Source organism: Arachis ipaensis, chromosome B8 (genome assembly GCF_059453495.1).
Source record: "Arachis ipaensis isolate K30076 ecotype BB chromosome B8, ASM5945349v1, whole genome shotgun sequence".
NCBI lineage: Eukaryota > Viridiplantae > Streptophyta > Magnoliopsida > Fabales > Fabaceae > Arachis > Arachis ipaensis.
In genome coordinates, this window is record NC_142443.1 from 6,175,537 (window position 1) to 6,192,205 (window position 16,669).

The 16,669-nt window shown below is 31.3% G+C and overlaps 1 protein-coding gene and 1 pseudogene across 1 annotated transcript; both read left to right on the forward strand.

The window, feature by feature from the left end:
• Positions 1–8,363: 8,363 nt before the first annotated feature.
• On the forward strand, positions 8,364–9,098 carry LOC107613698 (zinc finger A20 and AN1 domain-containing stress-associated protein 3). Its single transcript, XM_016315807.3, has one exon. It carries the CDS (start codon positions 8,364–8,366, stop codon positions 8,853–8,855), a length of 492 nt encoding a protein of 163 aa, XP_016171293.1. The 3' UTR covers positions 8,856–9,098.
• A 5,847-nt stretch (positions 9,099–14,945) lies between these two features.
• On the forward strand, positions 14,946–16,353 carry LOC107610392 (beta-1,6-galactosyltransferase GALT29A pseudogene; annotated as a pseudogene).
• Positions 16,354–16,669: the final 316 nt, after the last annotated feature.

The following is a 16,669-nucleotide window of genomic DNA, read 5'->3' on the forward strand; positions in this document are numbered from 1 at the left end:
ATCATAATATTCCACATCTCATAATCGATCAATGAACCAATCCGAGAATAAACTCGGCTTTCAATCAATCCGAAACAAACTCGGTTTTCAATCAATCCGAGCACAAACTCACTTATCAATTTTGCTTACTTTTTCAAAGTTCTCTACTTACACAAGTAAAATTATATATTTTATTCACACATATTTTTTCATTTATATTTTGTGTAACTAATATTTACTGATTTATTAGTTATATTCAAACCTCAATGTATGTTCTATACAATAATGACATATAACAACTATGTCAATTGAATTTTTATTTCATTATGTGCTATATTCTTATTGCTTAATGATTTCATTTATACAATTAAATGATAGTAATGATGAGTTCAAATCTTAAAATTGGATTCCATCCAAAATTAATTGTATATCAATTGTATATAACTGTTACACTATTCACTTTATGCTATTAACTTTTATGTTACTATTTGTTTAATACAAAAAGTTAAGCAAAAACACATGCAAACATTCAAAATTTACTATTATTGCACGAGGAATATTCTTCGTCATACTGTAACTGCTAGAAGCATTATACTAAATGTATAATTCAATAACTGTTATCTTATCGTTTTATTATCAAATTAAAGCATGTCCTACAAAACAAAATTCAGATATTCGCATTTGACATACATGTATGACATTTTCATATATGTCGTCTTCTTCTCTACAATTATCAACTGTCAAGGTATATTTTTTTACTTTGAACTCTTTTATATTTACAATATATATTATTCAATATATGTTGCGATTTTAGACATATTCATTTTCTCAATTTATCTTATTCATGTCGTATGACCTTCACTATAAATTGTAAATATTCAATAACTAATTGCTTTGAGTGAGAAATTTATCAATAAGTTGTTGTGGCCCGAAAAAATTTCCAAGACAATTAATCATTATATCCTCGGATCATACAATCGATTCCGTCAATGGATATCTATCTCTGAACTTTTCAGTTCACATACAATCAAATGCTAAAATTGTTCTTAAGCGGAAAAGTATCCCCCACACAACTATCTTGATTGAATGACTCTTATCACTCAATTATTTTTTGAATAAGTGCCGACATAATAACCCGACTAAGCTTGGGGGCTCACCATATTATTATTCACTCATCTTTTAACCGAGTTATAACTCATTTATTTTCTAAACTTAGCCTGGATCATATGATCGGCGGACAAAGCTTGGGGCTGTGATCCGTCACCTTATAACTCAGTCTTTATTATGCATTATGAGTTATAACTCGGCGTTAACTATCATTCATTCTTTTGCTTGTAACTGACATCTTCATTACCGACTTAATGACCATCATTTCTATCTTAATGACCAAACGGTCATAACATCAATTCTATTCATCAATTTTATGCCTATAAAAGGAACCTTCTATATCTAATCTCAATAATACATTCTATATTCATAGAATTATTATAAACACAAAACAACACATGATAACTTCTATTTCATGTCTTACATTCTATATTCATAGAATTATTCTTGTATCTCTTAAATACTTATTGACTTGAGCGTCGAAGTGTCTTTTACAAGTACCCACCCCTTTGTTCTCTCCTTGCCGACGTATAACTCATCCCGACGAGAAGCTTGAAAACATTCATCGACGGACGAGCTATACACCAGCCAAACTCAGCAAGAACACTTCATATATTAAATTGCTATAGAGTAATACATTGTGTTGTAAAATGAAAAAAGTATCATTCTTATTAATTTGACCAATGCTTCACGTCTTACTTTTATTTCCCCATTTAAATTGCAATGAGAAATTCTCAATCATTATTTCATTGCAAACAATTAAACATTTATTTAAATTTCTTGACATTATCAAGTTAATTTGTCCAAATGTAGAGTGCCTCACCTAAGAAAAATATATGAAAGTAAAATGAAAAAAAAAAAGCAAATGTATGATACATTTTTCATCCCTTTTAATACTCAATTTTACTACATGCTATTTTGATTCGAAACATAAATATTATAGTGCAAAAGAAAATTGTAGCTTATCCTGTAAAAAAAAAAATTAATCTGTTGTTATTTGATTTTGTGCAGTGTACACACAAAAAATGCATCCAGCGTTGGTGTAACAAAGAAAAAGACATAATTTGTGAGATATGACATCAGAGATATTTCTGTGTTTTATTTGTGTGTGTAATTATATTCCTATAATTTTATATTCCATCAATTTTGTTGTTTTGTTTCCAAGTTACCATTTTACTAGAAAAAATGAGTATGTTGAACAAGAATGTTGAAAGAATGGGGTTAACTTTATCTTGAATTTTTTAAAGCGAAGAGATTTGTTTGGGCCATAAGTGGAGAGGCTTTTAGGTAGATGGCTATTATTCTTGGCTATTATTCTTTAATTCTTGGAAGCATATAAATCATTGATATCCTCACTTTTTGCTTTTAGCAAAAAGATTTTTAAGTTTTTATCTTGAAGGATGTTTGTCTTCCATTTAGGATAGTGTAAGCTCTTTGGTTCTTGAACTTACATTTACATTCTTTGCTGCAAAAATTGGAGAAGAAATTTCGTTAGATCATAGGACTGGCGTGATTATTGGTGAAACTGCTGTTATTTAAAAGAGCTTCGTTAATGCAACTGAGTTTGTTTTACTTTTAATTATTTTATGTAAATTTTAACAAGTTGACCTTTGTATAAGAGAAAAAGACTTTTATTCAAAATTGGTGTCTCTCAAGAGCTTTGTATTTTCTATACAAAAAATTGACAGAAAATAGTTAATAATAATAATTGTCAATGTTAAAAGATGTCCTTTTCCACGGGTATAAATTAACAACCAGCTAGATGTACATCACAATGAATCACTAAGCTACTAAGGTAGAATACATATTAGAATATAAAATACACATTAAAAATGAGTTAAACTATACATGTATTTATACACAAATAAAATATATGTATTTATACACAAATATATAATAGTTGATTTTAGTGACTGATTTTAGTGTGCAAATGACATTTTTAATAAATTAATAACTTTTAGAGAACGATTATACTTGCAATTCTACCTGATCAATGATTTGTTTTGTAAGAAAATGTTGATTATTAATGTTGTCGAATTGTTTCATTTCTTTGTTTTAAAACATTGTGGCAAGGATACTAGCAAATATTATTGGAAGTCTTCAGGAGCATGATCCATCTTTAACCATAAAAGATGGTAAGCAGATTGTTGTTGTTGTCCCATCTTTTGACTAGGTGTAATGGTCTACAAGGCAGGTTGATTACTGTTGTTGTGAATTGGGCAATTGGCCAAAAGTTATTGACAGAAATTACGCTTATATTGTCACATTATTATGGAACATATAAAGGGTGGAGTCTCATTCCTATGGATTATATATAAGTTTCAGTTTAGGTCTTAAATTTTTTTTTTTATTTCAGCCTCTTTTCATTGTATTTTTTTACTGTGTAGTTTCAACTTGATTATATTATTAGTTGTGTTTTTTATTGATTTTTTTTTATTTTATTTTCTTTGATAGTCTTATTATGACTACACTATTTTTGTTAAAATCATCTTTGATTTGATCAATAAGAAGTTATTAATTGTGGTAAATTTAAGTGTTGTTAGATATGAATTGAATACATCTCTACATGTTGTTAAATATTAATTGTCTTTTTTGGTCTTTGTCTGTGTTTCTGTTTAAAAGATATTTTGTTTATTAAGTTATCTTTTATATTTATTGCAGTTGTTCAATCTACATGCTGATGGTCCTCATATTCCTTTAGAGAAAAATATTATCTCCATTAACATTCTCATTTTGTTGGTAGTGTTGTTTCAGGTTCATGTGATCCACTAAAACAAAGCTTTCATATTTTGTTTTTCTATATAAAAATCTTAATATATTTGTTGTTTGTATAGTTTGAGATTTTGAATTCTTTTAAGGTGTGTTATTTATGTTGTGTAATTATATTAATGTTATTTATTATTTCTTTTTTTTTTAAAAAAAAAAACAAGATTCTATTAGTAGTTCAAGAATTCATACTACATATATGAAAGATTTAGAATTCAACGTGATCCAAATAAAATTGTGTAATCAATAAAAATATTATATTAATTTATATTTAGAATCTTGCTTAGGTCCTTTGTATGGATGTTAGTTGCATTGTATTGAATATAATTTTTTTTTCATGTTATGGAAGATGGTATTCATAAGAATATCAAGTCCAAGTGTTCACATAGTGTATATGAAGTTAATTGGTGCTGGACAAAATCTGGTATATATGAAGTTGGATCAGGATACAAAATTGCTTATGGATTCTTTCATTTTTCTACTTCATTGAGGTCCCAGAACATACACAACAGAGTCTGGAATAGCATTTGGGAGTTGAAATTACCACATAAAATTAAGATTTTTCTATGAAAAAGTCTTCATGAAAAGCTTCCGGTGTTGCAACAAGTTCACAGCCTGTTCGCATCCACTCCTGCCACTTGTCTAAGATGCATGTTGAAGGCTAAATCAATTTCTCATGCTTTGTTCCAATGCCCCCTATTTTCAATAATATGGAGCCTAAGCTTAATAACCCCTGACCTATGGATGAGAGAAGAAGAAACTTTTTTCAATTGGTGGCAACGAGTCTTATCCTGGACAGCGGCTCAATTCGACGGTAGACAAAAGACCCTCCTCATAGCGGCGCTGTGTTGGAGCACTTGGAAAGCGAGGAATCAGTGTGTTTTTGAGAAGGTAATAAGCCCAGCACCAGAGATAGTGAAAGAAGCTAGAAAGAAGCTAGCAATTTAGTGCGTGAACTCGTGAACCATACCTGATAGATGCTACTTTTTCTTTACTCTTACTTTACTCTTCTTTAAGCTCTTAGTCTTTCAGTCACAGTTGATGATAAATGGGAATACCCAATTCTTTTGTACTTCCTTATGGAAACACTTTTATTTTATATTAATAAAATAATATTTATCTTTGAAAAAAAAAAGAAAAAAAAAAAGAAGTGTTCACATAGTGTAGGCCTCATATGTTGCATAACATAGTACAAATGAGATATCATAGTACAAATGAGATATCTTTTTATGTATGAATATTGTGAAAAATAACTCAGAAATAAAATAAAAAATAAATTTTTTACTAATTGTCTTTTAATTATATTAAAAAGAAAATTGCTAAAAAATTTAACATAGATTCCATTATAGATAAATTTTATGATACGAATAATTGACCACTTCGTTAATAAAAAATATATACATATTTTTTGTACTTTAAAATATATTTTCTATTGGTATATTTTTGTAATATATTTTACATTATATAATTTTTTGCATAATATTTTAATATTATATATGTTATTAACTTCCCATATTAATATTTTTAGATCCGTCCTTACATGTGTGTTTCTAAAAATAGTCAAATTATTGTGTAAAGATATTAAGATATTTATTTTGCCCGTTTCAAAAATTATGTTTTTTTTTCAATTTTTTTAAATACTTTGAAATAGTAAAAAGGATTAAAGTTATCTTAAAAAAGGACAATAGTTTAAATAAGTTTAATTATATTGTTGTTTCTATTATGTGAAAAATATTTTACTCGGATATAATAATATGGTGAATGCTATGGTGTCGTATCTAAAAGGTGGTGCCTATTTACTAAAAAGAGTTAAAAATCAATATTTGATTTAAGAGATATAAAAATAAATAATTTTAAAAAATTCAAAACCTACTACAAAAAGAAAGTTAGACAAAATTTAAACATCAAATCATAGACACCATAGAATTGACCTAATAGTATATATACAAAAGATGAATTCTCCCTCCTCCTTGAATTACAAAAGTTAAATATCTCTAATTTGGTTTAACTAATTTTTATAAAAGAGTGAATTGGAACGATACTATTTGAACATTGATTAGATTTACTACCTACAAAATACAAATTGATTATAATAATACTATAGTTATTCTTTAAATTAAAAAAAAAGGATTTGTTTAAAACCGTGCAAGTGCACGGTTCACTACTAGTAATACTAAGGCTTTGTTTGGATATAGGAAAGAAAATAGAAGGAAAGAAAATAAGAGGAAAAAAATGGGAGGAAAGAAAATAAAAAGAAAAGTAGAATTATTTATGTGTTGTTTGGATGAGGAGAAAATGAATGAAAAGAAAATAGAAAGAAAAATTTCTTTTGTTTAGATAAGAAGAAAAGTGAGAAGAAAGAAAATTATAATAATATAAAATTACATTAATACCCTTATAACAAAATAAAATATAAACATTTTTATATATTTATATTTTATTATATTTATGAATATTATATAATATTATAATTTTATATATTTAATTTAAATATTTATCTAATATATATAATATTTAAATATAAATTTGTATTATAATAATATATTAAAATTATTAAAACCAAAAGGGTAAATATGGAATTTCAATGATGTTTTTTCTTCTCCACCAATTTTCTTGGCAAGGTTGAGAAAAAAAATTTTATATGGCCCCACATGTCTTTTTTTTATTTTCCATTCAATTTCTTTTGTGATCCAAACAAAAGAAAATTGAGTTTTCCATCCAATTTCACTTCTTCCATTTTCTTTCTTGCCAAATTCCACTCATCCAAACACAGTGTAAAAGAAAAAGAACTAGAGTTGCAACCCCGGAGGTCTTTGCAGTGGAATCATTATAACATGTGCAAATTGGACGGAAAAAACCTGCAAGTTGCAGGGGAGAGGTGAATTAAAGAACTCTTCCAAGCTAGTAGTATAGCTGTGTAGGACCAGTGGATACAGTAATATTATTAGAAGTTAAAACACGTTGGTACAAATGAAGGCTCCAACGTTCAAGTTTGTGTTGCCTTTATTATTATTATCGGTTTGCCCAGGCGTGTAAATTGGGGTTTAATGGGTCACATATTCACATCGCATGGTTGACACTTGACACATGATGATGATGATATTCTAGGAACCATTTTCCGAGGCGGAGGCCAACAACGACATTCGACTTGTCAGCTTTCACTCTATGGCTAATTAGCTATACCCTATGCATATGTGAATGTGATGTCAAACTTCAAAGGATTGCCTTTTTCACTTTTCTTTTTAATTGTTTTTTTTTTATAAGAGAAAGTATAAAAATAGAAGCAAATGTATGAATCAACAGCCTAGAAAGCGTATGCGCTGAATCTGGTGGACTCATTCCTCACGGCGCCGTATGTATTACCGCCCACCTTCCTTAGGACGGTCCAAATTTGCCAGCCACTTAATTAAGGTTACCCTAGTAAGTGTAATTAAAAATTTTTTAACGTAAAATATCTTGACAAAATAAACTAACAGTTTTATGTTCATATTCGTTGTATTTTTTTTTAAAGAAAGAAATATGTGGTTAGATAGATAATCATATTGTTATATCACCCAAAATAGTTTTTTGTATTTATTATTTAAATGACAATTATTTTAAGAAAATAATTCAATTAGACAATAATATAAAAATGTTTAGGCCGAAAATGCAGTAACAAAAAAATGAGAATTTATTTGTCCGCGGAAAATATCTTGACACTAGTAAATACTATTGGCAACGAGAATTATGTGGGGGAAATTCGCGATATCACATGTAAATAAATAAATAATCACAAGGTGACAATTGACAACAAACAAACCCATAATAATTCGTTTGTAGAAAAGAAGTAGCGTAGCTTAAACGGCTTCCAGAAGATACTGAATCACGGTCCCATACGGCTCACCTCATCTCATCTCCTGCGCAAGAGAGAGAAACAAAGTGCCCTCAATAACCTTCCTTTTTCCCTCAACGCGGAATAATAAATAAATAATAGACGCGCTAGGTGCACAAAAAAAACCCAAAGAAGAAAACATAAAAGGAAAAGAGAAACAGTTAAAAATAAAAAAAAGGGGAAAAAAAACCTCAGTAATAGAAGATTTGAGAGAAAGAAAGTATCTGGAATTTTCCAAAGAGGAAGAGAGGAGGAATCCCAGACGGAGCGTCCTTTGGTGTGTCCCCAACTCTCTCTCTATTTCTCTTTTGGGGTTCTTTTCTTTGGGACTTTCCTTCAAAATCCCTTCATTCCATCCCAGATTCCCTTCTTTGTTTTCCTTCAAAGCCCAACCAAACCCCTCTCTTTTATTTCCCCCTTTCCATTATCTTCAATTCTCATCATTCATCTCAATATTTCAATTCTCCTAACGGTAATTTCTCCTCCTCATCTTTTCTTCTCTTCGAATCACAGATTTCTGATTTTCTCTCCAACCAAACAGTTTTCCTTTTTTTCTTCGGGTTAATTTGAATCTTAATATTCATTGATCGGTTCCGATCTCGTTCGTTGCAGGTTTGGTGAGACAAACAACAAAACAGTAATGGCGGAAGAACACAGATGCCAAGCACCGCGCCTCTGCGCCAACAACTGCGGATTCTTCGGCAGCGCCGCCACGCAGAACCTCTGCTCCAAGTGTTACCGCGATCTCCAGCTCAAGGAGCAACAATCCTCCTCTGCCAAGCTCGTTCTCAACCAATCCCTGGTTCCTCCATCTCCGTCACCCGCCGCCGTTGCTCAGCCGTCTTCCTCTTCGTTTCCGCCAGCTGCAGCGATCGATTCGTCATCTTCGGCGGTAGATGCTGTGGATCAGCCACGCGCGGAGGCGGCGAAACCGGTTCTGCAGAACCGGTGCATGACGTGCAAGAGGCGCGTGGGACTCACGGGGTTCAAGTGCCGGTGCGGGCTGATGCTGTGCGGGACCCACCGGTATCCTGAGCAGCATGGTTGTGAGTTCGATTTCAAGGGATTAGGGAGGGATCAGATCGCGAAGGCGAATCCCGTCATCAAGGCTGAGAAGCTTGACAAGATCTGAAGGAAGAAGGAACAGAATGAATGGGTAGTATGGTCATTTCGTATTTGCGATTGTTCCCTTTAAAACCGGGATTATTTCGGATCCGGGTCCGAGTATTGGACTGTTAGGTTGCTTACGGATCGGCCGCCGTAATGGGCGGTTTGAGGGTGGGTCAATGGTCGTTGTTAAGTGGTTGCGTTCCTGTGTAAATTAAATTTGGGAAGGAAAAAAAAGAAAAAACTATTTCATAGTCGTTGACATTTATTTGCGGTTGAATTTATTTCTCTTTTGTCTCGCACCGTAAGTTTCGAAAAGTTCAAAAGTAATTTTCCTATACGACAGACAAACAAAATGATTTCCCATGCCCATGGTTTTTCTTTTTAATGAATAAAAAAAAATTATTGCAAATTGAGAATTAAGGTGATTAATTGCGCATGTCGGTATTTTTTTCTTTTTAGGTTATTGGATTTAGCTAATAATTTGAATTAAATTATGTCAAGACCACTTATAATTTTACCGGTTCTAGTTTAAAAATTTAAAAGAATGATTTATGAGATAATACTAATTGGTAAAAAAAACTGATATCGAAATCTCCCCCTCCCACCTTCCAAAAAAAATATCAGACAACCCACGTACTCTTGAAATAGAAGTGAGGGACTCTATTGTCCTGAAAAATATTTTAAAAAAAAAAGCAAGCTCTACTTTCTTTCTTTGTGTCACCCTTCTTTCTAAGACAATTCACATTTCTCTCGTTTTTCTACTGTTTCTTCTTTTTTGTTTTTTGGATGGAGTCTTTTTACTGTTTCAAGTTCAGTTAAGACTTAGGAGAGAATTGTGGACCAAAAAAGAACTATATTTATAGTTAATAGATTATGGCTAGGATCGATAAGGAACTAACCTAAGATAAGTTAAGCTAAGCTCAAGATCACCTCATAAATATTGAATTCGGGTCATTAATAATCAAACCTAATTAAAAAGTCTAAATTCAGCTCATCAAAAGTTCATAAATCGGTTTAAATTCACAAACTAATTCAAATAACTTAAATGTATATAAATTTAAGAGAAATGCTAGGAGGCTATCAAAATTTATTATTTTTAGTCATTATTTAGCCATCAACTCAATTCATTTAGTATAGTTTTTTTAGTCTAGTAATCTAACAACATATTTTATCCCATATTTTTAAACATTAATAGCTAAGTGATGGCCAAAAATAATAAATTTTGATGGCCTTCTAACATTTCTCATAAATAAATTATCATTTGTAAAAGACCATAAATTATATATATGCTTGTGTGTAAAGTCACCAAAAAAAAAATGCTTGTGTGTAAAATTATATAACATTATTATAAATTAAAAATATAAAATATATAATAAATGTATTAATATAAATAACTATAATAAGTAATATTTAGCTATAACTTTATATATAATTGAGTCAATTAATGAGCTAAGTTTACTCAAATTTAAATTCGATTAATTTAATATATGAGTTTAAATTTAGGTCCAAGGTGAGCTCACAAGTTCATGAATTTAATTAGCTTATCAAGTTAATGAATGGAACTCAAACTAATTCACCGGCTAACTTGATTCACTTTCAAGTTTCAACCCTAATCAAGGCATAAGTTTTTTTTTTTTTTGGATAAAGGGCTAACACCCAAAACCAAGAGACCAAAAGAGGCCAGAGAACTAACACACAATAAAATACCAAAAAAAAAAAAAAAATCTATGTTCTGGTTCTCCTGTTAGGGTACAAACTACAAAGTTACTCCAACTTCATCAAGAACAAGATCAGCCACCACCATCTATGGAGGTTTCTCTCAGATTGCAAGTTCTTGTTTCCACTGTCATCTTTGTAAGCTTGTCAGCTACAATATTCTTCTCCCTGTAAATATGTTTGAACAAAAGGAACCAATTTCTCTTCATCAATTGATGGATTCTTCTCATTGAGGTATGTTCATTATTCTCCCTTGTAATGATGTTTGTGATTATTTTAATTGCTGTGCTTGAATCGCTTTGGATGATAATTCTTTTTAGGGGTAAGTACGATTTTGGTCCCTTAAGTTTAGTGCCAGAATCGAATTCGTCCCTCTTGTTATTTTGCCATTAAAGTCGTCCTTAATGTTTTTTTTCGTATTAAAATCGTCCTTTTCAATAAAATTTTTTGTTTTATTCCTAAACTACCCCTATCCTATTTTAATAATAAAAATTATAAAATTAAAAAAAAAAAACGCGTAAAAACGCGTTGGGGTGGGAGAAGAAAAGGGTTACGAAACGAAGGGGGAGGGGAGGGGAGGGGAAGAGGGGGACGGAGACGGCGCCGGGGAGCCTCCGTCATCGCCGCCGTGACCTCGTCGTCGCCTCCTCCTCCTCCAGAACTCTGATGATGATGACGATGAAGGGGGAAGGGAAGCCGCCGTCCCGCCGCCGCAGTCTCGCCGTCCCGCCGCCGCCTTGCCGCCCTCCGGCACCGCACCGCACCACCATCACCTTTTTCTTCTTCTTTGTTGATTTGTTGCTTTCTATTTTTGCTTGTGTTAAATTTGTGTTGGATTTGTTGATTTTCTGCTTTGTTTCTACTTCTCTGGTGGTGGTGGAGGTGGAGGGTGGGGGGAAGGGGATACGGGGAAGGGGTGGGGCCGCCTGGTGGGAGTGTGGGTGCGGGAAAGGGGAGACGGGGAGGGGGAGGTGACGCAGGGTGGGAGTGTGGGTGCTGGAAAGGGAAAACGGGGAGGAGGGGTGACGCGGGGTGGGAGTGGGGGTGCGGGGAAGGGAAAACAGGGAGGGGGAGGTGACGCGGGGTGGGGTGGGGGTGCTGGGAAGGGAAGACGGCGAGGGGGGGTGACGCGGGGTGGGGGTGGGGGTGGGGGTGGGGGTGGGGGTGCAGGGAGGGGGAGGGGGAGGGGGAGGGGGACGGCGGCGGTGTTGGTGGTGGTGCTGGTGGTGCTGGTGGTGGAGGTTGTGGCGGTGGTGTTAGTGTTGGTGGTGGTGGTGGAGGAAGTAATTATGTTGGTAGTGGTAAGGGTATTTTTGTCCAAAAAAAATAAAAAGGACGATTTTAATACGAAAAAAAACATTAAGGACGATTTTAATAACAAAATAACAAGAGGGACGAATTCGATTCTGGCACTAAACTTAAGGGACCAAAATCGTACTTACCCCTTCTTTTTATTCCTTTTTTCCCACGCTAGATTTAGCCTAATTAAGATATTCCAAAACTCTGCATTAATCACACCACATATTTCCAATTTCTTTGCAAAGCCAAATATCCATTTTTCATTGTCATCTCGAAGGATTCCATCACAACTCGCTGGATCTGGAGAGTCTTTTACTGCGCTATCGCATCAAACTAGTTGGACTGGCTCATTCGATATAATATTTTAAAGTTATATGAATAAAAGGACGTGTATTTGAATTTTAATAATGATGTTATAACGTGATGAACAACAATTAATTGTTTTCTTTTAATCTTTTGAAACATGAGTTTTATTGATATTTGCTGAATTGGTAATATAGAATTGTATAAGATATCAATATAGGACTAATTATTTTTTTATTGAAAGGAAGAGTTTAAATGCTCCAGTTTAGTACTAACTCGGTTCTATTATATGTGATTTATATTTATTTTGAATATGGATCCTCTAAATTTTAAATTTATACTTTAGAGGGTAAAGTGTGATCTTTTACCATATAATATATAATTTATTAATTATAATTTATAATTTATAATTAATAAATTATAAATTATAATTCATTAAGTAGGTTAGGAACGACATTTAAAAAAAAGAAACATAAATTGAGTCACATATTTACAACATAAATTAGATTAAATAAAATTTATTTAATTCAACTATTTTTATTTTTAAAAATGGTAAAATTGATCTAACTCATTGGACTAATTTACTAAAAGGAATAAGTAGGATTAGAATTTAAAATCTGCCAAATAAAAAATGATTAAATTTATACCGATAAATTCGTGAATTTGGATGAAATGAGATAGACTAGTCCGTTAGGCCAAAGATTATTTTTTATTTTTTATTAAATAAAAAAGTGATTAATACAATAATACTACAAAAGATAATAATAATAATATATTTTTCAAGCATATTTTTTTCCATACTTATTTTTGTTATTCTATTCATATATGCTCAAAATTAGAAAGGTCTGATACGATACGGCAATAGAATGAAAGATTCCTACTAGGAGACTTTAGAATCATACTATCATCCTCCGTGGAGAGAACTTTGACTAATCACGAAAACCACAAGAAGAAGAGAGATTAAAAAGTGGTCCAAGCTAAGTGGCTTTGAGATCTTCATGAACCCTTTTTTTTTGTGACTATTCATGAACCTTAATAACCTTTTTCTATAACAATTAAGATATTCATCCGTTTTAGAGAATTATTTTCTTTAATCAATATTTGACTAATAAAATAATAGATAAATACATACATAAGGATTAAATTTTGAGTTGCTATTATAAAAAAAGTTTAACAGAAAAATGAGTGATTGCCTTAATTATTTAGTTGAAAAAAGTTAATTTTTTCCTAATACAAAATCATGTGAATTGACAAAATTATCCTCAGAATCTTAAAATACAATCTTCAATAATACTACATTCATTTTTTCTTAAAACTATTTGGGAATTGAATAGAAAAATAATACTATTTAATTATTATAAGAGAAAAGCTTAAGACCAGCAATTTTAATTAATATTTTTATAATAGTCTAATAGCTTATTAGTATTATATTTTTAATCAATATTTTAAATATTACTAATTAACTGATGCTAACTGAAAATAATAAATTATACTGATGACATAGCATTGCTCTTATTATAAATAGCACAAATATTTTACAATTATAACACAGGTAGATAAAATATGATTATATACAATAATTTCTTCGTTGACATTCCCAAACTTTTGTTATTCCTCCTCACTACTAATAAGTAAATTTCGCTTACACATTCTTTAGTTTTTTCAAAAATTAGACTGGACTGCAGTGGCGGAGTTTTGTGTGAGCAAGGGGCCATAGTCTTAAAAATGTAAAAATATTAGTAATTCTACTTTAGAGAAAATAAAATTAATTTATTTGATTAAATTGATATACTTTTAATTTATATACTTAAATTTTATGTTTATTTTTACTATTTTTTTTTAAATTTTTTATCCTATCCTATTTAATATAATAAATAGTATATCTTTAAATCAATAACAAGTGATATATCTTTAAATCAATGTTACAAATTAAATATCGTTATAAAATTAACATTAAATTGTATTTAGCTTCTCATATAATTTTATGCATTATTTTATTTTTAAAATAATAAAAATTATAATATAACTAGTAGTAATATCAGTTTTAATAAAAATTTATTATTTTATTTTTAAATCAACTTTATAAATTTAATGTCATTATAGTATAACACTGTTTACATTAATAAATTTTGATATTTTTACTTTATTAGAAATTTAAGACTTTATTTTGTTGTATTATATTATTTAATTTGTAATAAAAATAATAATAAAAATAATTAATCTTGAGACTTTTAAAAAATAAATATTATCAAAAATAAAATTAATTTTTTAAAATATTAAAAAATAATTTATAAGTTATAATTTATTTTATATAATTTAAATAAAAAATCAATTTTTTAAAAGAAAAATCAGTTTTTAGATAAAAAAATTAGTTTTTTAAATAAAAATAAATTTTTATGTGTAAAAACTAATTTGTTTATGTAAAAACTGATTTTTTTTTTAAATCAAATTAGTTTATTAATCTAAACAAAATTTTTTATTAATCAAAATTAAAATTATTTTTTATTAATTTTAATCATATATAATTCTACATATTATTATATAATTTTTTATTAAGATTTTTGGCCATTCCAACAAAATTTTTCAGCCTCCGCGACTGCTGGACTGTATTATTTGATACCAATACATTGATGAATCATTTGGTTCTTGTTTTTGCATTAGAATCCTGAGAATTTACTTAAAAAATAAAAGAAGGATAAGAAGAGAAGTTTGTAGGAAATTAATATTGGTTGACTATGACTAATCAAATGGACCCACACTATAAGCTAAGGCTGCAGGCTGATGCATAATGGCTTCCCCGCATTCTCCTCGCCCCACATACACCCAACCTCGCTACGTACCTTTCACTCCAACCCATTCAACACCCTTCCAATATTAATGCTGCTCATCTTCACTGTGCAACCATATTATTATACATTCTTTTCATCAAGTAATTAAGCTTCTTCTTATTATTTTTGTTATTGTGCTTTCGATTAATTAATTACTAGTTACAAACAATAATATATAATGAAACGCTCTTTCCATATTCGTTCTCTTTTCTGGCTTCTACTTTTGGTTTTTCTCATTGCCACACTCCTCATCAATAACTCTCCAACAACCATCCGCATCAGAACCTTATTTCTCCGCTTCCAACTGCAAGATCCCGCATTCGAAGCTGCCTTGCTTAAACACGCCGCCATCGACCCCACCGAACCGCAATGGAACCGCGAAATCCGCAACCTCTTGGATCAAAACCACCACCACCACCACCACCAAAGATACCTGCTTCCAGAATTCCACAAAGCCCTTCGAGAATGGTTCCAGAAGAAAAAGTTGGAACCAACAAGCATCATGTCGGAGTTAACGCAACTAGTGAAAAACCCCATCGATGCTCACAAAGGTAGTAGATACTCGTCATGTGCGGTTGTTGGAAACAGCGGAATCTTGCTGAAGAAGCATTACGGGAAGCTTATAGATTCCCACGAGGTTGTTGTTCGTTTGAACCACGCAAGAGTCCAAGGATTCGAGCAAAACGTTGGGTCAAAAACCAACATCTCATTCGTTAACAGCAACATCGTACATGGCTGCGCAAGAATGATTGGTTGCAAGTGCCACGGATACAACGATGACGTGGCAACGGTTATGTACATATGCCAGCCGGCGCATTTCATGGACTACACCCTATGCAAGAGGTCCATGGGTGCACGTTCACGCTTATTGGTTGTAACGGATCCAAGGTTCGATGTTTTGTGCGCTAGGATTGTGAAGTACTATTCTTTAAGAAGGTTTGTGTTGGAGACTGGGAAGGGGTTAGAAGAGTGGGGTCCACTTCATGATGAGGCTATGTTTCATTACTCTTCTGGATTCCAAGCTGTCATGCTTGCTTTGGGTGTGTGTGACAGGGTTTCTATGTTCGGCTTTGGTAAATCGGTTAAGGCTAAGCATCATTATCATACTAACCAGAAGAGTGAGTTGAGTTTGCATGACTATGAAGCTGAATATCAATTCTATCATGACCTTGTTCATGGTTATACGCCTTTGCCTTTTCTTCAACATGATACTAACTTACCTCCTCTTGTCATGTACCATTGACAAAGCTAAGCATCATCATGAAGATTAATTCATTAGGATCTTGAAATATATACTTTTCCATATTTTTTGTACTTATACTGTCAAATGCAGAGAAAAAGTGTAAATTATATATGGTTTACATCAATGATAATTCATACACTCCTTTGAGCCGTTTAATGATTAAGCATGTTATCTACCTGATTTTGTATGTTAATCTCCCCTTGTTGGATTCTCTCCTTTTTTAAATAACCACCGTATTAGTTTTATATTAAAATTATTTATTAATATAAAATATATATTAAAAATAAATTAAATAATATATATTTATATATAAATATATAAAAACTAATTTAGTAGTTAATTTTAATATTTAAATATATTTTTTTAAGAGAATAAGGTTCAATTTGTTTACCCGGATTGCTGACAAGATTCTTTTATGATAGCTAATTAATTAATATAGATTTTCAT

Bases quoted from the DNA above. Each gene is read 5' to 3' on its own strand.
- LOC107613698 (XM_016315807.3), top strand. From the start codon at position 8,364: ATGGCGGAAGAACACAGATGCCAAGCACCGCGCCTCTGCGCCAACAAC.